The sequence below is a fragment of the Nyctibius grandis genome, chromosome 3, assembly GCF_013368605.1.
Source record: "Nyctibius grandis isolate bNycGra1 chromosome 3, bNycGra1.pri, whole genome shotgun sequence".
Classification (NCBI taxonomy): domain Eukaryota; kingdom Metazoa; phylum Chordata; class Aves; order Nyctibiiformes; family Nyctibiidae; genus Nyctibius; species Nyctibius grandis.
The window spans coordinates 80780381-80801319 of record NC_090660.1 but is presented as its reverse complement, the minus strand read 5'-3'; the positions used below and the strand labels follow the sequence as shown (position 1 = coordinate 80801319).

At 46.3% G+C, this 20939-nt stretch overlaps 1 protein-coding gene across 1 annotated transcript; it reads left to right on the top strand.

The window, feature by feature from the left end:
• Positions 1-4395: 4395 nt before the first annotated feature.
• HEY1 (hes related family bHLH transcription factor with YRPW motif 1) lies at positions 4396-7831 on the top strand. The gene is made up of 5 exons (XM_068396507.1): positions 4396-4541; positions 4679-4754; positions 4876-4959; positions 5075-5156; positions 5972-7831. The coding sequence occupies exons 1-5, from the start codon at positions 4450-4452 to the stop codon at positions 6553-6555; spliced, it is 918 nt and encodes a 305-aa protein (XP_068252608.1). The 5' UTR covers positions 4396-4449; the 3' UTR covers positions 6556-7831.
• Positions 7832-20939: the final 13108 nt, after the last annotated feature.

Below are 20939 nucleotides of genomic sequence, written 5' to 3'. Positions count from 1 at the left end.
GGTGAAATTGTCACCTTGGTGGCATGGTGTCTGGAGGTGACACACATCTGTGGCCATTGTCCTCTCTACCATTTGGCAATGTTGATAGAGGCTGTCCTGCCAATAACATGTTACTGAATTTCTTGTGTGATTTTACACACAAGGTACACTCTTACACACATGGACGTTAGGTCATTTTCCTGTAATTAAGAGCAAAGGTGGGTGCAAACCAAACCAGAATTTTCCACACAACGCCACCCCAAGTAAGCCCCCTTTGCATCTATTATGAGACAGCCATTAATTAACATGACCCGGTCTCATTCCTGCTGTAGGATCTTGGCCTCCTTCAGTGCATGGGACAGAATGTGCTTTGGAAATGAAGGAGGGGATGTCTAGTGGAAAAACGTACTGTCTGCAAGAGCCTTGACTCAGAGGGGGGTTTGCATAGGAAGAGAAACGGGGCTGGACTGATTGGAAAGGAAATCAAGTGATAAAATAGCCAGTGTGCCTGTTCCCACCTCAGACAGAGGGCTGACTGAATATGAGGTAGCTTTGCCTGTCAGCGGCTTGAATGTGCGTTCGCAAATTAGCCTTGTACACAGTTATAGCCCAGGTCTGGTTTTGGAGATGAGCTGATGCCTTATCAGGTAAATGCAAAGTCTACCTTCATTGTTCAGAGCCATCCAGAAGAGAAATCTGTCTGCACTGCTGCTGTTAATATGCTGACGGTGCTAGTCTTGCTTATTTATAGCTGTACACTACTTCCAAAAAATGAGAGTGGAAACCTGTGCTGCAGCAGAAGTGTTGCAGCTGAGGCATTCTGCTTACAGTAAGGACTTTGATGTGAATATTATCCCTGTCCTTGGCCAGCCTGAAGAAAGAAATGTCTTGACAACCTGGACATCACTACAGATGCTCCAGCACAAAGATGCATGCCATCTGCACAGCAGAACTTGGGGCCAGCACGCTCAGAGTGCATCCAAGCCTAACTTCTGAACTGGGTATGTGGACCTCAGAGATGTGCAGACGTGAATTTCAGTGTTCAGCTCCTGAGAAAACACCTTTACAGTCACAGTACTGCTAACAGATCATGCAAGAAGTCTAAAACGCTTCTGTCGCTCCTGTTCACTTCTCAAGTGCTTCCACGTGACCTGTGATAACTAGTTTTGAACTGTGTCAGTGGCACCAACAATTGACACGTTCAGCCAAAAGTCAGTAAAGAAAAATACAAGATTTGGAGCAGCAACTTCTTGCTTGCAGAGCTGGTGCTGCAGCTTGATATAAGCTGGGGTGGGGGGTGAGGGGCGTTGATGTTTTTGCCTGGCTGCAATGCGAGTGCCAGAGCCACCGGCTGAATTGGGCACAGGAACCATAGTAACGGTGAGTTTCCAGGACTCGGGGTGACAGGTTGACGGGATTACTCTTCAAAGCACTTGCTCCCTTGGGAGAGAAGACCTAAAGGAAGGGGATGGGAGTTAATTTAGCGCACGCAGTAGAGCAAAGGTCAGCAGTGGCAGGTCTCAGCTGGAGGGAAGCCTGCAGCAGCAGTAAACAGCTCCCTTTCAGTGGGACTTTGACTAGCACCAAAAGCACCGTAGGAGGCATTCAACAAAGACAAATGGGGGGGTGGACACAAAAAGTGACACCACTCCCTTCTAAGGGACAATTGTGACCAGCAGTTCCCACATGTTTCAAACCTGAGTCTCTGGTTTGCCATGACGACTTTACCCTGTCCTGCCGTTCCTGCTTCCAGCACTGGGGCAGCCAGATGTGGCTGCAGAGCCTGCATCTGGAAACGTGGAGTTGTGCCAGACCTAGAAGTGATGGGGAAGCACGGCAGGGAGGCAAGCGTGCCAGTGTGTATGATAGGAGGGGGTGTGGGGTTGCAGCTGTGGGACAAAATATTTGGATGGAGGGGAGACTGATGCACAGGCATGGCTGTGTTAGAGGTGGGCACATAGAAGGCAAGAGGGTGCTTGCACAGCAGTGTGAAGCAAGGAGAAGGGAGGCACCGTGGCGGTGTAGGGGACAGGAGAGAAGGCTGTCATCTCCTAAGATTCATTGCCTCATTGCTGTGAAGGTATCAGTGGGGTCTGAAATGAAGCTCTTTTTAGAAGTGCCTTCTTCTCCTGCACTGTAATTTTAATTTCCTTGAACTTTGGTGAGCAAAAGGCTGCTCTCCCATCTGCCCTTCTGGCGAGAGAGGTGCATGACAGCGCTGTCTCAACGTGTTGGTAATTTCTGGCTAATAAAGCTGCCCTTTGGGCCAAGGTTAACAATTAGACCAACGCTGAGGATCAGGCTCTGCCCAGTACCAGAAAAGCACAAGAGTAATTTAAAGCTGGTTTTGCTGTCTGTTCCCCCTAGTGCTGGATGGGAAGATTGAAACCACGCACGGACAAACATTTCTTATCTTCCCACGGCAGCTGACAGCCAACTGCAATTGCTCACACTAAGGCCCTGCTACGCTCTACCTGTCCGTTCCTGTAAATCATTCAGAGAAGTCAGTGTCTACACAAGGTCTGAAAGCATCTTTGGAGGCTGCCGGGCCCCAGTGGTTCACAGAGCTAAGGATGGGGGTCAGTGCCAGGATCTGACTGCTGGGAAACTGGGTGGCCAGACCTCTACTCACAAGCAACGAATGCTTCGTGCCAAGTAACCTCTTTTACAATGTTTTTTTCCTCATAGCAGGAAGAAGACATGTACATGCCCAGATGGGAGAAGTCAGATGAGTAGTCTGCAGGCCAAAAAGGCATAAATGTCACTGTGCCTTTCATTGACCTGGCTTTTGGTCCTGTAAAAGCAAGTGGTGCAGGCAGAGATGACTTACAACAAAAATATAGAAACTGGAAAGGTGGATGTAATTGAAGTGCTGACACAAGCTTAATTATAGCACTGCAGAGAAGATAGATTTATGAAAAAAGTAATGTGGGAACAGAGTATTTCTATCATCTTCTGTTAGCTGCTTAGAAGTGGCTGCAGGACTGTTTCTGTCTTCTTAACTGCAGCTCTTTTACTACCTTTACCCTGGTCCTTGCTTCCATTTCCCTTCGCACCAGAGACGCTTTGCAAAAATATGGGCAACTGCATGAAATCTGGAGCAACTCTGTGCCAAGAACTTTTACCTAAACCAGTGTGAGACTGGAAGCAGCTATTCCAGGGTCTTGAAATGGGGAAACCTGGGTTCATCGATTCTTTGCTGTCACACTGCGCAAGTCTTGGTTATCCTCCAGCCCCTTCAGTTGCAAAACACAAAAGAATCAACTTAGAAAAGGAGCCTTAGTTGAAAGGCTTCATGTAAATGAAAATTTAATTATTATGAAACCACCTCAAAGAGTACGCTCTCATTTCACCTGTCCCAATTTGCCAGTACCTCATCCTGGGAAAGCTGGCAGAATGAAGAGGGCTTGTGCTGGGGAACAAGGCAGTTTGGGGGAATACGGCATGCAGGCTCAGGGCCCCGCGTAGCGCAGAGCAGCGTGTGCTCGCTGCAAGGGCCAGCCAGGACGCTGCACGATCTGCGTGCAACGCTGACCTTCCCTGTCATCCCTTATTCCTTGCCAGCAACTGCACAGCAACGCGGATTTGTTTTCAGCTGCTTAAAACCGTTCCTGCCTCTCCCCACCTCCAAAATCCGGGAGGGGAGGCCAGGGGGGGATTTGGCTGGCAGACCCGCAGTTCAGGAAGGCCCAGGCAGGAGCACGGCTCGGTTTCCTTTGTGCTGCCAACAAAGAAACAAACCTCAGCCGAAGCCTCCTCAACTTGAGGGCTTCAGCCACCCATTGAACTCTTTTTTTTTTCCGAAGGAGGGCAAGCTGCTCACGCTCAGGCTTCGCCTCCCGCAGCCCGCCCCGGGGAAGCGTTCCGAAGCCACGCCGGAGCGTGGGTTTACCCTGCGGGTAACCAACCCGCAGGGCTGGGGCTACCGGCACCCCGCCGTGAGGGCCGCACGCAACCCCGAGGGCCCCCCCGGAGCCGCCCTGCCCACCGCACGGCAGCGGCACCGCCGGCCTCCCCGGCGCGGGATGTGCCCCCCCCCGCCATGCCCGCCGGCCTTCCCCGCCGGGGCCCGCACGCGGCGCCCACCGCTGCCGCGCGCCGCCCCGCGCCGGAGCGCCGCCACCCGCCGCGCCCCGCGTCTCTTTCCCACGGCCGGCCGGTGGAGGGGGCGGGGCCCGGCCGTCGACCGGTGGCAATTGGCTGAGGCCGGCGCGCCGGCGGCCAATGGGGGCGGCGGGGGCCGCGCGTGGCGCTGCTGGGCGGCGGGCGTGCTTTGCCCGGCTGCCTGCCTGCCTCCTGCCTCCTGCCCGCTGCCCGCCCGCCCGCCCGCCCGCCCGCGGCGGGTAAGAGGCGCGGCGTGGGAACGCCATGGGGGAGACGGGCGCCGGGCGAGGCGCGGGGCGCGCGCTGGGCGCCCTCCTCCCGCGCGCTGTCCGCCGCCTCCCCGACGGCCGCCCGCGCCCCGCCGCCATGAAGCGGGCGCACCCCGAGTACAGCTCGTCGGACAGCGAGGAGCTGGACGAGGCCGTCGAGGTGGAGAAGGAGAGCGCGGACGAGAATGGGTGAGCGCAGGCAGGGCGGGCGCCGCGAGGCGGCCCGGCGCCCCTTCCCTCCCCTCAGCCCCGCGCAGCCCCGACCCCTCCCCTCCCTCCCCGGGTGGCGGTACCTGTGGTGACCGGTGTCCCGCTGCTCCCCGCAGGAACCTGAGCTCAGCCGCGGGCTCCATGTCCCCCTCCACCACCTCGCAGATCCTGGCCAGGAAGAGGCGCCGAGGGGTGAGTGCCTGCCGGCCGGCCGCGGCCTCCCCCAGCCCCGGCCCGCCCGCCCCTCACCCCCCGCTCCCTCACCCCCCGCTCCCTCACCCCCCGCTCCCTCACCCCCCGCTTTCTGCCCTAGATCATCGAGAAGCGCCGTCGCGATCGCATCAACAATAGCCTGTCCGAGCTGAGGAGGCTGGTGCCCAGCGCCTTTGAGAAGCAGGTAGCGCCCAGTCACCCCCCGCACTGCCTCCCCCCTGCTCCCGGGAGGAAGGGTCGCCCCTCTTTAACCTCTCTGCTTCTGCCTAAAAAGTTTCCCGCTTCCCCTTCTCTCCTAGGGATCAGCCAAGCTGGAAAAAGCAGAGATCCTGCAGATGACTGTCGATCATCTGAAAATGCTGCATACAGCAGGAGGGAAAGGTAAAGTTTCGCGCCTGACAGTGGGTCAGCAGCCCTGCGGAGAGGCTGCTGCGAGAGGAGCGCTTTCGGTGCACAGCGTGAGGTGGGAGGGCTTGGAGAAAGTGAATGGAAACTCTTCTTATGTTTCGTCAGGAATTTGGGACTTTCTTCTACTTCACAAGATGTGCGGCATCGCTAGCTCTGAAATGTTTTACAGTGCTAGCTCCAGGTTGTTCTAGGGGAGAGTGACCACAAGCCTCTCTAGCAATGTGTCAGCGCAGTGAAGTGAGTTGGCTTTTGGCAACTTGGAAAACACAAAGTTTTTGTTGTTTTCAAATGTTTGTTTCTCTAACTTTCTGAAAGTTCAGCACAGAAACCAGAAAAAAATACAGGATGAAATGAGTAGTGAAGAGAATTAGCAACAATGGTGAAATGCGCTTTTAGGAAAAAAGTACATTGCCTGCAGAAGCCCCCTCTGATAAGTTAGGAGTTGTGTTTCTAATGAATTTCACTGAGCTGTGGTTTCACTCGCACTGGGGAGGCATGAAAAGAACAAAAGTACTTTCCTCCAGTGGCAGTGTGCAATTTCAGTTTAAAAATGGCAGTCTGTGACTGGTCTTGGGACTTGCAGCATCACAGCACAGATACAAAAGAAAAGCTTGTTAGACAAAAAAAGAAAAAAAAAAAAAGGAGCTTGGCAGCTAATCTATGGTTGGGAATACTAACCACATCCAAGTGAAATGTGCTTATAGGGGAGGGTGGAGTGGGGAGGCTACATGTAGACAATAACTAGAAAACAGCATCTTAAGAGTCCATTCTTTGTTCTTTTCTCTTAGGTTATTTTGATGCTCATGCTTTGGCTATGGACTATCGGAGTCTAGGGTTTCGAGAGTGCCTGGCTGAAGTTGCTCGATACCTTAGTATTATAGAGGGTCTGGATGCCTCCGACCCTCTGCGAGTTCGACTTGTGTCTCATCTCAATAACTACGCCTCTCAACGGGAAGCAGCAAGTAGTGCACACACTGGCATTGGACACATTCCTTGGGGCAGTGCCTTTGGACATCACCCTCACATATCTCACCCGTTGCTGCTGGCTCAAAATGGGCACGGTAATACCAGTACTACAGCATCTTCCACAGAAGCGCATCACCAGACCAGAATTGCTGCCCCACATGCTGAAACTTCCTCGCTCAGAGTGCCCCCAAATGGCAGCGTTGGACCAGTGCTCCCCGTGGTCACCTCTACTACCAAACTGTCTCCTCCTCTTCTCTCCTCCATGGCATCTCTGTCTGCGTTCCCCTTTTCGTTTGGCTCCTTCCATCTGCTGTCCCCCAACGTGCTGAGCCCATCTACACCAACACAGTCAGCAACCCTTGGCAAACCATACAGACCCTGGGGGACTGAGATTGGAGCCTTCTAAGAACTAACTCTTTAGTAAGGATGGGGAAGCCTACAAACCTAGCTGAGCTGGGTTATGCCACACTTAAAGTTGAAGTTCTTAATAACTGGGACAAAGGTACAGCTTCACCTTAACTAAGTTTGTCTAAAAACTGTCTCTTTGGATTTTTCTTTTTGTTTTCTACATTTTTGTATTAGCAATTTTTTTTAAAAATAGTTGCTGAAGTTGTCCAAAAATAAAATTACAATAGTGGTTGTTAACACTTGTGTTAGATCTGTGCTGAGCATTTAAATCACTTTTGTAAACAGTTTGTTTCAAATGTTTCATTTTTCCTGAGTATGTCAGACCGCCTTTTTATGAAGAGATCTCACCTATTATTGTTAGCAAGGGCCTCGTTTACTTATTTTTTCAAGACCACTCTTCTCACCATTAACAAGCTGATTTTGTTAGTATTTTGACATTGAGATGTTCTATAAAGAATTACTCTTTTTTGTAAACTATATTTGAGTCTTCTATTTCTGAACAAAGCGTTGACAAATCAGAGGGACCAGCTTTGCCAGCTTTATCTAAGAACCCAATTTCTGTTTCTTCTGCTGTGGTTTGGTATATTTGGTGGTCTTATCCTAGTCCCTAGTGGACATTGACTCACATCACAGAACCACTACGCTCTTTCTTCCCCCAAAAGGAGCAGTAGGTGCTTTAGAGCAAACCCTAGAGTGGGGAGGGTGCAAAAGCCAAATTACGCACTATGTTGGTGGTGGGTTTAGATGCTGGGGAAGTGAAGGAAGAAAGAAGTTGTCACCTGCAGCAGTCTTCCAGCTGGAGCAGATTGTATGCATACTCATTTTATAGGGCCAGATTCTGCTTTGAGTTACAGTGGTGTAATTGTTCTGTTACACTGTATTCTTGGGTAACTGAGATCAGACTCTTTCCCTCTCTGAGTTTCAAATTTGCACCTGAAAGGAGTGATGCTGGTATTTAAATAGCTGATGGAATGGTACGGTGGGAACCCGTTCAGTGCACAGCCTTGTTGCTTAACAGATGTATCCTAACTGGTTGATTTTTCTATTGCAATTTACTTCTAGGTGCAGTTCAGTGCCACTCCTCATTTTGTAAGGGCTCTGCTGCATTCTTGTGTGCCTGAGAGTGTGTGCGTGTACAAGTATATTTTGGTTGACTTAATGAGAATCTCAATCTGAACAGGTTTATCTAAGTGAGTTCTACTGGACGGGGTTTGACTGCTCTTGTATTTGTGTTGTGGCTAAATAAAGGAAAAAGAACAAAGTATTTTAAATTACATGCTTGTCTGATATATATCAGTGGAGAATTCTGTGCCTATGGGTGTCATGGGAGATGTGCAACAATTGCCACTTAGTCTTGCTGTGGGCATTTGTGTTTACTTTTTTTCCTCAAATATTATGGCATACTTACCTACACTGGCTGAGTACATAAAGAACCACGGTGCCTCAGAATAACAGTTGAGGGAAGGAAAATTTAGGATACGTTTCGCGTGTCACTTTTACTTGCCTGGCAGTGAGTGGGCAGACAGCGAAGACACCAGGGTTACTGCTAAAGAAGTTAAAGCTGCACTGCCCCTGAATGTTCTTACTGCTTTGTCTTAATATTAAAAAGTGATCATCGTTACAAACGCAGAGTCCTTTCCTATCTAACTCATGAAATCTTTCTCTGTCCTGTAGCTCTGTAACAAAGTTTTGTACCTAAGTCTGGTTTAGCTCATGTTCAGTGCATTAGTGCAGAATCTACCCAAGGTCTCAAACTGATTGTATATTTGTTGCTGAGCACTATTACTAGCGTCTTACACTTTTTCTTGAAGTAACAGCCTGACAGGCTTACACGTAGATGGAATATTTTCTCCAGATGTGGTCTGTCCTACCTGTAAATCTCTACCTGCAGAACATCAGCAACTTCTGGAAGTCCTCACTTTCCAGTGCATTTGAATTTATAGTACACTTGTGTTGGTAAAGGGCACATCCTTGTCTGGATTTAGCTCTGCCAGAATAGCAGAAAGAGCTTGGCCCTGTGGGAGACGAGAGCTTTGTTTAAAGAGGGGCTCTCAGGCCAATTAAGGAGTGGCATTGATGAGAGGCTTTCTCGGAAGAAGGATTGCTGTGAGGCTGGAAAGAGTGGAAGGGCATTCAAGTGCGTAACCTTGTTTTACCTTCTTGCCTAGGCTGTAGGGGACCACTGCTAGAAATGAAACGCTAAACGCTGTGGGAGCTAGAAATACATAGGTGTTATTGAGGAGAGATTATAAAGCATAGTATTTCATGTAGAAACATGAAATAAGAGGCTGTAAAATTCCAAAGCCAGTTTCCTTTTCACAGTGTGTATTGTCTCCTGTTTAATTATGCTCTGCCCTGTCCCTAATAGGTTTTTATACCAAATTAACAACTCCTACCTAGAAGATTGCTATAGTGCATGCAACTATTCTTTAGATCTTTTAATAAATGGCAATGCTTCTCAGCCTTTTAATGGTTATTGCATTGACATTCAAATGACTTTGCCTGCCTCTAAATAGCTAGCTCTTTTGTGTAGAAAGACCCCTATAATTATTTTTGTCCCACTGTCCTACTCTTGAATGGACTTCAGAAGCAGAGAGTGCAATAAAAGTTTAGCTGCTGGTGTTTGTCTGTCGACTGTCTTCTCTTTCCACTAATGGCAGAGGTATTAATGAAAAGTACTAATTTTATTCAACTTTTGCAGTAACTCTATATTAATTTTTAGAGACTCAAAATCTACTGATTGTTATCATAGAAAGAGATGAACAAATTCTAGGAACTGACAAAAACTAATAATTCAAATGGGAAAAGCATGACGCAGAAGCTGAAGCACCAGGTTTGGAAGTCCACAGCTGTATTACTACTTGTGCTGCTAACTTAGTAAATCATGCTTGGCAATCACTTAATCCATATCTGTTTTGTTAGCTGTGAAAAAGGATAGCAGTGCTTGTTCTCTTTTCATCAAGAGACAGTGGTAGTTGGAAATTTTTTATATGAATGACAAATGCTGTTGTTTCTCAAAAACTACAGTTCTGAGATGCTCTGCTATTTTTCTTTCCTATAGGATGCAAGGTTTCTTGAAAAAGGCAAAATAAGCTTGCTTCTATAGACAACTGATATCTCCTGAGCCCAAAACATTTACTTGTTTACCCTATTGCAAAACAGCAATTCAGCAGCACAAGCTTAACTGAAGGGATGGCGGAGAAGAAAGGAAATGCATATGTGACTTGATCCCATGATCCCCCCCAACTACCTTCAAGTGCTTTGGATGAACTGTGTCTGGAAATCCTCAGGCTAAAGCTTTGTGTGGGATGTAAGAAGATGTGGTATTTCATATAAGCAAATATTATCTTCCTTTATCAGGGAAGATGGATTTGAGTGCAGAATAAAATTAAGAGGCTGGGAAATACTGCATAAAACTGGATACAAACCTTTGGAAATCCATTCTGTGCTTTAGCGTAAAGGAATAGCTCATGAAAATGACGTTTTTTAGCTTTTGGAAAGAAACTGTCAGTAGTTCTTAAGACAGTTTCTGTTCAGTGCTCCCATCTCAACACTAGTAGCATGACAGAGTTTATTAGGATCATGCTGAAAACCCCATGAATCCTGGCTATTGCTCTTCACTCACCCATCAGCATGTGAGTCCACAGGTGACAGGAGCCTTCCTAGACTATTGCAGAGTGGTGGGAAGCCTGCCAGTTTTTTTTTCCAAGCAACAAACAAGCCCAAGTGAGCACAGATAAACTGAAATCCTTCTTCGTGTTTTATATTGTGTGCATATTCACAGGCGCTGCTTGCCAGAAACTCCCAGTTTGGATTGTAACAGATTCTACACGGAGCTGGGAGTCTGTAGTGAACAGTGTGGAGATCATGGGCTTTGTGCTGGAAGGCAACAAAAATGATTTACAAAGCTCTTTTCTGAGGCCTTACATGAAAGGTTGCAGAGATGGGTTGTGGTCCGTGCCAGGTGACTCAGTACGCTAAGGCACGAATATGTCCGTGTACTAACCAGCCTACCTGGCCTCGTAGAGCAGTGTGGGCTGTGCCTGTAACAGAATGCCTCTCTCCCCACTTGCCCAGCTTATAAATAAAAATTAGAACAGTTCCTTTCTTCTGGAGCCAGAAGATGCGGGCATTGACTCATGCTTGCAATATAGTAGCTTGACTGCGGTAATAAATGTTGAAATGCCAATGCCTAGTAAGATACAGATACTTGAAGGTGTCTTTTGGGAGTCTGAAGTGTTCATTTGGTGAAAGCTTTTATTAAGGAAGTACTTGAGTATTATATGTCATTCTCTCTTATTCCAGCTAGTCCCACGCAATTTTTTCTCTAGCAAATTCTACTAATTATTCATGCAGCTTGAAGGAGTGGACCAAATGGCCTTGCTGTGCTGTGTGCGGCCTGCCCAAGCCTTCCCAGCAGAACAAAGTTCATAGCCAGGGCTTCTCTTCCAGCTGTTTTTTTTTTCTTTTTTCTTCAATACATTGTGTAACACAGCTGTATAATGCAGGAGGGGCTTATTTAAATGCTCAAAACAGCTGAGCACTAGGGGCATTCTGCCCTGCTTATAGAGCCCTTAACCACATTACATTGCTCAGACCTCTTCAGTCTGTTACCAGGCTGCTTTCTTCAGGAGAAGCCTCCTGGAAAGGAAGGAGAGTGTAGCTGGAGCCACTTCTGTGCATCTTCTGCACTTCTGCTCGTTGGGGCAGCCTCAGCACAGGAAGACCTCTGCAGACCACTCTCTTCTTTCTGCATTGGAAAGGCTTCCTGGAGCTTTCCAGGTGGCTTGTATTTCTCCAAGGTAAGCTGTAAAATCTAGACACAGACAGTAGTAACAGGTTAAACACTGACAGTACGTGTGTTTCTCTGTTTTGCACTGCTTTCACAGAAGAAAGGATATTGGAGTAGAAAAGTAGGTGGACGAGCTCTGTGAGAGAATGGCAGTGAGAAGGAAGGAAGGCTGATGTGCAGGATCAGAGGAGAACTGAGGCTGTGAACAGATGGAGTTGCATTGTTTGTGTTGCCTGTTGCAAAGATAAGGAAATAAGTGACGTCAGGTGACAAAATAAGCTGCACGCAAGTATGTAAACAATTCAGAGTAGGGAAGGTAATACTCTTAGCATCCATAATTTTGCTCAGTAAGCCAGAATCAGATGAGCAACATGCAAAGACTGAGGCACATAATTTAAAACCAGTAAGGTGCTGAAACAAATGTGTGTGAACGTCTTCATCGAATTTGATGGGTCATCTCACTGGCTAGGGAGGAACCAGGGCTCAGATGGGCTATTGCTGGCTGTAAGAATGCATCACAGCGTGATTTACTGATTGCATTTTTACAGTCTGGTCAAGTGAGTGTAAGGAGGTCAAGGAATTACAGCATGGTCTGTGCACGAGAGGGGACTTGTGATCCAACTTGACAGAGAATTTGATACATCAGGATAACTGATACGAGCTCCTAATGACCGGCAGCCATTTCCACAAATCACTCAGCCTTTATCAGCAACTACCACCTAGCTGGTGGTGAAGCCACTTAGCTCCTGGATTTTGGTATGGTGGTTTTGGGCATGTGTTAGCCATCTACGTAGGTATGAGGTCTCCTTCGCCATCAGGTGAGTAGAGCAGGTGCAGGTTCAGTAGGGCAGGTGCAGGTTCAGACTGGTAGTGGAAAACTAGCTCTTCTAGTGAGAGTGAGTATGGAGCCTGCTTCTGAGATAAGGAACATCTGGCAGAGAGAACGCAGAGTTGCTAGCTTGCTTCACATTCTATATCTGCTATTGATAGTGCAGATAATAACTTGGTAATACTGCTTCTTATTATCATCAAGCTTGTCGTCTTTAACAGAAAGGCAATTTCAGAGGCTGAATTTCAATATCAGAAGATGAAATGAGAGTAATTGACATCTGTTGTTGTTCAGCAGTGGTTATGTAAAAGTTTGTGGGGTTGGATAGTGATTAAAAATGTAGCAAAGGGAACTGAAGTGTGTGCTGTAGGAGCTCTTTCACATGCTACGCAGCAGGTAGATCTGGTTTTTACTTCATCAGGAAAACATCGATTCGATTGAACAATGTTCCCTGTATAATGTAGATGCCTAACTGTCTGTAGATTGCCCCTTTGAATTTCTCTGGGATTCATTGCGTCTTCTGTTAAGAGGAAATTATCAACAACAAGAGGAAATCCTGTACTAGTACTGAATAGTCCTTATTTTAAAGGTACTTCCCTTCTTGTGGGAATTGTATATAATCAGAACAACACTCCATAAAACAGACGAATTATTTTAGAAGGAGACGGGTCAGCCTTTTATTTAAAACGTCTGACGTTATTGTACATAAGAAAATCAATTGTTAGAGTGGATGACATTCTTCCACGAGCTGCCTGTGCTTCCCAAAGGTGGGGCAAAGTTTAAGGCATTGGCAACAGGAAGTTTGGGCTCCTTAGAGACTTTCATGTTTTCTGGAGCACGCAATGACAAAATTACTCTTTTTCTTCCCGAAAATAGCACCAGAAATATTAATGATTAAACTTTACCCTGTTAAGAATTGGGATAGGTGGAGATGCGAATGGTGCACATACCTGTTGGACAAAACTAAATATCCATTAAGTTGGTGTGGGCAGGGGTAAGATGCATTAGTCAGCGGTGTGTGGTAAAGGCCATGCAAGCAAAAAGAGACACTCTTTTGAAGACAGACCCTTCCCTCCCATTAGGTTTCTGAGATCTGGTCCTCTATACATCAGTTCCAGCTGCACAGACCTCTTCCACCACATAAACCAGTATGGGCTGGGCAAGGGGCAGGTGCAGCCCCCACCTGAAGCCAGGGGCTGAACTGCCAAGTGGCCACAACCGTGTCCCAAGATATGGAGCATCAAATCAAACAAGCCCACTGAGAGGTGCGACTGTAGATCTAAAGCTAAGTGGTTGTCCCTCCTTCACCCGTTAAATCTGTGCCTGTTTCAAAAGAGAGGATTGAAATCCCATGGACCTGCCCTGGCCTGACCAGCGATGAAGCTGTGAGAGCCCTGAATGAGCCAGATACTCATTGAAAGAAGTTAAAGCAAAATCTGTTATGGGGCTTTAAAAATCTTTGGGTTGTTGTTGTTTTAGGCAATGTTTGTCCGATTTTTATCTCCTCTCTGGGAAGTAAGAAGGCTTCCTGCTTCTTCGTGGTGCTGACAGAGGTCTGCAGGACTCTTTACACAGACCCCTCAGGCCCGACCTCATCCTGCCAGTTAACTGACTGAAGCCTCATTTTCCGCCCCTGCAGCACAGCAACATCCCAGGCTGAGAGCACAGCTTCAGTGGCAGGGCTGGCTGAGAGCCACAGGGGCCCAAGACTGGGAATTCCCATGGTCTGGCCCCAGGGACAAAGCTGAAGGAGTGACGCATCAGGTTTCTGGGTAGAAAAATCCTTCCTTTAGCTTTTTTTTTTCTTTCTTTTTTTTTTTTTTTTAACAGCATCAATATCTTCATAATGTGCTAGCCAGACAGTCTGACTTTACGCATTTTTTAAGCAAAGAGGGAGCAATAATGAAATTATTCTTTAGCTTTCATTTTGGCTATATACTTTCTAATGAAAAAAAAAAAAAAGTTCAAAATCCCTTCTTATTGCCAGGTCCTCTGCTAGGAATTGCAGCCTTCCCTCCATACTATTTTCATTGCCTTGCGTGAGACAAACCCAGTCTGTACCGAATAGTTTCTGAGAAAGCTGTGATTCAAGCTTTATATAATGAAATACTTTTTATACCAGAGTCTATTGGGAAACAGCCTGTTCAGCTCAGCTATCTGCATTGCATTAACTTTTATAACCCAGAACTCCCATCAAAAAGGAGATTTTTATGAGATTGTATGTGACACATGCCAAACAAGGTTCCTTTAACAGCTATGTCTGACTGACTGAAAAAGGCTAGAGAAGACTTTGCCAGGGGCTAGTGCCACCTCAGATTTAATTTTTTGGTGACAGCATCCGCTCCTCACTCATTTGTACTAGAAGAACTGTTGCAACACTGCTGTTAATCCTATGGGACAGTGAGAGATGATGAAGATAAATTTGTGCACAGAACTTGTACCCAGCATCTATCCCCACTTTGTTCCAAGATCCCAGAAGTTGCAGAATGAAGTGTATTCCAGGGGAGTGAGTAGGGCACAGGGGATAAGTTGAGACCCTTTTTGCATTGAAGCCTGACTCTAAAGAGGAGGTTTTTATTAATAAGCCTCCTTTTCCCTATCCCCAGGGCTTTTCAGTCTCAGCACTACTACATTTGCTCCCCAAAAGTTAAGTGATATTTGCAATGTCCTGTGGAGGTGTAGCACTACGTTTTGGGTAGGGAGTTGGGACTCAGAAAGTTGAAAATCACACAGAATCACAGAATGTTAGGGATTGGAAGGGACCTCGAAAGATCATTTAGTCCAATCCCCCTGCCGGAGCAGGATTACCTAGACCATATCACACAGGAACGCGTCCAGGCGGGTTTTGAATGTCTCCAGAGAAGGAGACTCCACAACCTCTCTGGGCAGCCTGTTCCAGTGTTCGGTTACCCTCACCGTAAAGAAGTTTTTCCTCATATTTATGTGGAACCTCCTGTGTTCCAGCTTGCACCCATTGCCCCTTGTCCTGTCACTGGATCAAATATCGAAATCAATGGATCAAAAATCAAATAGTTGATTGAGTTGCTTGGCTGAGGTGTTTCAAACCAGCTTGTTTTTTTCTTCAGGACTTCTGCAGCAGTTCCTGGATTCAAAGCACAGCTGCTCTTGACTTTCTGGAAGCCACAGAGGGTGAGTACTTCTTCACATCAGACTGAGATACTTCCCATGTCAGAGTTTCAGGCAATGAGGAGCACCGGGAACCCTTAGGAAACCTTTTCCTAGTCTCCCACAGCATTTAAGTAAATGGAAGCAAAAAAAAACCCAACCAGTTCCCACAGTACCCTTCAGTACCCTTAACTGTTAGACTGTATTTCACACTCCAAAGTCTCCTAACACATTCAACTATTTCAGCAACAACTAGACCCCTTCACTACTCCCTGATGAAAGAAAATCCAGCCAGTGGTTGGAATGAAACAGATTTCTCAGGCAAAATTAATACTCCCCTTAGATGTGTTTTTGTGTGTTTGACTTCACAACTCAACGTTGTATTTTTAACATAGTCTTTTGTGTATAATATACTAGGTCTTAAATAAATTATTTGAAGGCACAGCTTCCCTTATGATGTCTCAGATCATCATGTGTATGGGTCATCAGTAGGGCTGAGGGTCTTGGATTTGCTACTTAGACCCCTTCAGCTGGGAGGGATAATTGGTGACACATGTAGTTTATCTTCATGTGGACCAGACCTAGAACAGAGTGGATGTAAGGGGCAGAAAAATATCCATTTGAGGAGCTCTGTGTGTGGGTGATGGAGGCTGACGCACAGCTGAAGGCTCTGAGATGGCACAGATTGCCAGTGTGGCACTATGTCATGTTAGGGACATGGGGAGGTGCAAGCTGGGATCCCAGTGGAAAATCTTGCAGTGACAAAAATATGTAGGAGGTGAAAATTGGCAATTAGAGTGCAGCTTTGGGAGGAGTTAAAGGCATGAAAGGAAACTGGTTTGAGACGGTGGAAAGAGGTTAGGGTTGAGGAAAGGCTTGTGTGTGAAGGGAGAAGATAGTCCCCTCAATCATTTGCCAGAAATATCATGGTGGTTACCAACACTGCGTGTCTCATCAGTACTCAGACACAAGAGGTAGGATCACCGTCAGCTGGGCTGGACCCTTATTCCGACTGAAGTTGCCTCTATTCATGAAATGAATGCAATTACCTGGATGAGAAGCTGGCAGTAAAACATTGCTACTTTTTCACAAGGTGGCCCAGAACCTGAATTACCACAGACACAGCTGTGCTCTTACAGTCTTCCCTGGGCACAAGCAGTACTGTAGTAGATTATTTTTCCCCTGACTAATTGCTCATTTCCCTTCTGTTGCCTCTCTAATTCTAGTGCCTGATACCAGGAACAATCACAAATTTGTAGCACTAAATAGACAACTAGATGCTTCAGCAAAGCATTTGTGCCTACACATGGCTCAGTTGCTTCAAATGGCCAGTCTGTACATTGGAGTGATGGCAAGGACATATTCAAGAAGCAAACAAGGAGCCCTTATAGCCCTTATAAACTTGGGCAAGTGGTCTCCTCATGACGATGCCAGGAAAAAAAATGTAATTTGGACAGGAGTTTTGTTTAGGGATCCTTCATAAGGAGAGAAAGACTAAATCTCCTTAGAGCAGGTAGGAAAACTCTTTTCTGAAGGACACACAAAAATACATCAGTTATGTCTATTCTTAGGGAGTGTACAGAAAACATATTACAGATTAGCATCTCTGGAATAATTTTGGTTTATGCTCTGGGCTTTCACAAGACGGAGGAGGAAGGCTGTGAGGCAGCAGAGTAATTGCTGTATGCAGCGATGTGGCCCATGGGAGCGAAGGAGTGCCGTTTGGGGCGGGGGTGTTGGCTGCACAATAGCGATGGAGCTGTTTGGGAAACACTTCCATACAATTTTATGAGAGAGAGAAAATAGGCTTCTATAGAAATAACTTTTACAGCTTGGTTGATTTAAAAGAGAATGAGAGTGCAATGAGGGTGCTTTTGTTCCAGCAGAGGACTTTATAGTATGTATTGTCTCCTGACATCTCTGTGGCTTTCTGCAGGTTGGGGCGCAGTGGGCTGACTCCCCTTGGTTTTCCTTCCTGTCCCTCTAAAGGCAGCAACTGTGGCTGAGCTCAGTTCTAACATGTAGGGCACAAGGGAAGGAGGATTTCCGTCAAAAAACCAAATCAAACAAACAAAAGCTTGTTTGTGCAGAAACTTGGCAAAATGGGCAATAATTAAAAGTTTCACCCTGCTGTCTTCATGGGGATGAGATCCCTGTTGCAGTCCAAGAGTGCCTTTTCTTCCTGGGACCTGTGGGATCAAGTATTACATGGTCAAAACTGCAAAATAATAATTTCAGTGCCACTGAGCACTGAGAGATCCCTTACAGAAAATAATCTAGTGTCAGAAAATATCTTTCTGCTCTGGAGCTGTACTGGCATCTCCATGGAGCGAGAGTGTCACGCTCCTGCAAATGCCTATTCCAGATGAGGGCTTGTGTTTATGCTCTGTTGAAATAGTCACTATTAATAGGTTTGAATTAACTGTTATTAAAAAATGAGAAAATAGTATTGGAGAAGCCCAGTCTGAAAAGTGAAATTCGGTGGGCACACTGAACTGTCCGAGTCCCGCAGGCTCACATACAAGCACACATAAAAAGTAACAGCAGTTGCGGGCATCACTGCAAATCCTCCCTCCTGGCCCCTGAGCTTCCTCCTGTAATCTCAGAGATAACACAGCTTGCGCATCATGTGCAAGGGATGACACAGTGTGACCTTAGCGCCGCACATGCCTCTAAGGTGTCCACACGAGCAGGGAAGGATCAGTGCTACAATTTTTTTCCTAACAGATGCTTCATTCTGGACAAATTGTTGAAGGAGTGAGATATGATTCAAACCATGTACACTGCTGGTACCGAAAACGAACCATGTCACTTTGACTTTTAAGAGGCAGTGATGCTGATGCCTTGACTAGAGGGGAAGCCTGATGGCAAAGCACAGCGGTGCTGGCCGGAGGATTTGCATCAGCGGTGGCTCTCACGCTGCTAAACTGCCAGAAAGTAAGCCCAGGCTTCTGGGAGGGAATGTTTGCCATCTACTTCCCTCTGTTGACTGAGTTCCTGAAGTACATTAAACTTGGGGAAACTGAAGGTGAATCTCACAGACAGTGAAGTGGGGTTGAAAGGCAGACAAGAGGCCAGATGCTTGGCACTGGTGAGCTGGTGGATCTTTGCTCAAACTGTTGTAATGGCTGAGGACTGGCCCACTTTGCTCTTAGTTTAAGTAGCCCCCTTTATATAAGACCATGCTCTCAAAAAGAAAAAACATGTTTTATGTGTATGTACTTTTGCAGGTGCTTCATCTTTTTTATGTCTAAATAATAACACCCCAACCTAAAGTTTTCTTTGCATCAAACTCTCAGTCATCACTGCCACTCGGCGTATAATCAGGGAGGAAAATGAAGCAGAACTACAGTTTTCTTGTTCCAATGCCATTTTTAAAACAAGAGCTTTATATTAGTCACCACGGCTACCAAATGTGGGCAGCAGTTCAGGAGAGCTTTCCAAGAGTATTGCTTTCTGTCACTGAAGTGTTGGTAAACTCACACTGGCTGGAAAGCTCAGTTTCCAGTCCTTCATGGAGTGCTATGGAAATGTAATATGCATTATAGAGAGATACCTTTATTAAACCCTAGCAACTCATTTGCACTGGAGTCAAACTGCGTAATATCTATCATCCTGTCCTGCTCTGCCTTGACCACAGAGTATACATTTCCCTCTTCTGGGCAGGGAGAAATGGCAGCAGTGACTCATGTTTGACACTTATGTCATTTGACATGAAAACCATTTCCACTGGAGACTTGCAAAACCCTGGCTTGCAGTTCCTTTTGTTTTCTCACTACTTCTCTGGCATCCTCCTACGTGACATTGTGTTTGAAAATGCTAAAAGGGATGCTCAGTCGGCATAACATCCACATTATTTATTTTCTGCTGACAGAAGAGTGTTACTCAAAGGGGCTTCAACTCTGTATAAAGCACCCCTCAAATTTGAACAGATTTATGTTTTCGCTGGTTGCCTGAGATGCACTGCGAAACAGCATGTCTTGTGCCCAGAAATTGCCTTCACCCATGACAAAGGCACCTTCATGGCCTCAACACAATTCTTCCTCTGGGGGTATGGCTGACTTTGAGGTGTCCTCTGGATTGGTTGAAAGAGCGCCATAAGCTCTGCATTGTCTTTTGAGAAGTGAGCTGAAGTGCCCCATCACTTGCTGGACACCTTGCTGCAGCTCACCCTGTGCTGAGATGCTACTGCATGGGAGAGAGCTTAGAAATACTGTGGATCTCTTTAAGACAGTAAATCTCTTAAAGCTTTTTGGCGACGAGATGTGATCATCTGCCCATCCGCAGAATATATTGGCTGGCCACTGCATGGTAGTTGTCAAAAATAGCCATGGGATCTCCTGAATGTGCCAAGGAATGCTTCAGCTCTCACTTGGTGGCCTTTGATCAGAGGCACCAGCTCATGATTTTCTTGGCTCTGTTCAGCAGATATATGTTTTAGGACTCTGGTTTTAGCTGTCAACACCAGGCATCTTCTGTTGTTGTCTTTATTTCAGGCCTGCTCTGGTACATATAACTGCAGTGGATTTGCTCAAAGGTCAGTCATTTTTTAATGCTGGGATGAATCAGGTTCTTCACTCATTTGGCTCCTACATGGTGCTGTGCTTACTGAATCCTAAATGGTGCTGTCAGAATCCTAAATAAACCTAAATAACGTGGGATCACTATTGACTTCTCCTACTCCTGGCAGTTTCTTCTGGTTCCCTCAAATGTTCTGGGTGATGGGCCACTGGGAGCATGCCCAAAACCATGTGTCGTTAAATCAAGTGAGCATAAAGGTTCTGTCATTTACATCTCTCTCCAAAGGGGTGGATTAAAATGGATATAAGTAATCTTTGCAGTCATCTTCACAGATGCCTTACTACAACCTATACAACATGTCCTTGGCTTTAGGTTTAGCACCTAACATGATGGGAGGATTAGACGGGATGTACAGGGCTGTGGCCTGACTTTCTGCTTTGAGGATAGGTTGGTTTGTGACTGGGAGTTACAATAAAGCAGGCAAGCGCCTCCATGCATTTCTTCTTGCTGTCAACATGAGACCAGTGTTTCCCGCATCCAGCACACGAGGACTTGGTCTTAATACATGCCACTGCTTAGGTATGTTCTTGAGATGTAGAGTCTGTTAGTGTTTGTATGTCTTGTACCAAACCTACTGTTCTGATGGCTTCATTAATAACACAACAAGGATTGATAAACTCGTGAGAGCTCTGGCAAGCAGGAAGGTAGGAAGGTAGCCCAACCAGCAAGTTCATCTGTGTCAGAGAATGGAGAAATGCACCTCCTGAGCTGAGTCCCTCACGGGGTCACAGGTGCTTAACCTGGTAACTTTTTCTTTCTTTATAGGAAGCCAAAGAGAGTATTTCCTTTGCTGATATTGCTTTTTTCAGTTTGCAGTCAGATACAGGTACTGTTTGGATACACGTGATGAATGAACGAATGATTGTCGTAGTTCTAGATCAACAGCAATATACTTTCCAATATAGGGAAAATTATGCCATAATATCTATATAAAAAGAAGACGTTGTTTGAAGGGCCATAGTTTGTGCCTTTTCTTATTACTTAAGTAACTCTAAATGTTTGCTTTTTACAATGACTCAGCTTTTCAACTATGAGATGTTGAATGACCTATTTG